The 1,176-nt window shown below is 73.4% G+C and overlaps 1 protein-coding gene across 1 annotated transcript in view; it reads right to left on the bottom strand.

Moving 5' to 3' along the window:
* RHOBADRAFT_48765 (uncharacterized protein) overlaps positions 1 to 171 on the bottom strand; it is a gene marked incomplete at its 5' end in the record, with an annotated part of 6,164 nt that extends 5,993 nt beyond the window's left edge. Inside the window, one exon of the mRNA XM_018415183.1 lies at positions 108 to 171. Coding sequence (XP_018269816.1) covers positions 108 to 171 — 64 coding nt within the window. The remainder of the gene's footprint in view (positions 1 to 107) is intronic.
* Positions 172 to 1,176: the final 1,005 nt, after the last annotated feature.

Below are 1,176 nucleotides of genomic sequence, written 5' to 3' on the forward strand. Positions count from 1 at the left end.
CAGTCGGCGAGCGTGGCGAGTGAACCGGAGCGAGATGAGACGAGAGCGAGGGGGGAGGGGAGGAGCAGGAGGGGGGAAGGCAGGACGAGAGGGGACGAGGGGCGCACCGATGACCTGGCGCAGCCTGTCGGACGACAGTCCTGGTGGTGCTTGGCCTGGCTGGGTCGCCATGGTCGACGCGCGCGTGTGTGTTGGTTCCCGGGTGGCTCGCGACGCGCGTGCGAGAGGGGCGGCGCGAGGGCGTCGGCCAAGCGGGAGCGACTCGGTGATTCGCCCCGCCTCGAACTGGTTACAACCTCAATACAAACCACTCGCCGTAACCTCGACTGCATTCCGCCCCTCCCTCTCCCTCTCCCTCGACGTCGACCTCTCCCTCACCCATGGCCGACCGCCCCAAGCGTCCTCACAGCGCTACACAGGCCCTCGACAGCCTCGACCCGGCGCCCAACACCCGCCCCAAGCGCGAGCCGTCCTCGGACCTGTCGAGCCTCTCGTCGTCCGGCTCCGAGTCGGCCCACTCGCGCTCGCCAGCGACTACCGCGCCTGCCGCCAAGAAGCAGCGCACGACCGCACCTGCACCGGCACCCGCACCGGCGACGACGCCTGCTCGGTCCCGCCGCGTCCCGTCTCGCCGGCAGAGCACCGCCCCCTCGACCCTCGCCGACGACGCCTCGCCGCCCGCGCCGGCGCCGACGCCGACAAGGGCCGCGCAAGCCGCAGCCAAGCGCGGCAGCTCGCGCACCTCGACCGCCGCCGATGCTGCGCCCGCGCCGCCCGCGACTGGCGAGAAGAAGTATCGCCCGCCGCGCATCGCGAGCAGCGACGACGACGACGACTACGACGACGGCGGCGGCGGCGGCGGCGCGCAGCAGCAGCAGCAGCCGGCGCCGGTCGCGCAGCCTGCGAGTCCCGTCGTGCGCGCGAGCGTGGTCCCGGCGCAGAGCACCTCGGCAGCTCCTCCCCCTGCTCCTGCCCCACCCGCGTCCACCTCGACCTCGACCTCGTCCTCGACCTCCACCGCCGCTGCGCACGCCCACTCGCGCAAGAAAGCCCGCCCCTCCTCCTCCACCTCAGCGTCGACCACCGCACCGGCCTCGACAGCGCGCCCGGCCCCCTCTCCCTCCTCCTCTAGCGCCGCGCTCCCCCTCCCTTCCCCTTCTCCCATCACCACCACCA

The sequence above is a fragment of the Rhodotorula graminis genome (assembly GCF_001329695.1).
Source record: "Rhodotorula graminis WP1 unplaced genomic scaffold RHOBAscaffold_10, whole genome shotgun sequence".
In the NCBI taxonomy this organism is placed as follows: domain Eukaryota; kingdom Fungi; phylum Basidiomycota; class Microbotryomycetes; order Sporidiobolales; family Sporidiobolaceae; genus Rhodotorula; species Rhodotorula graminis.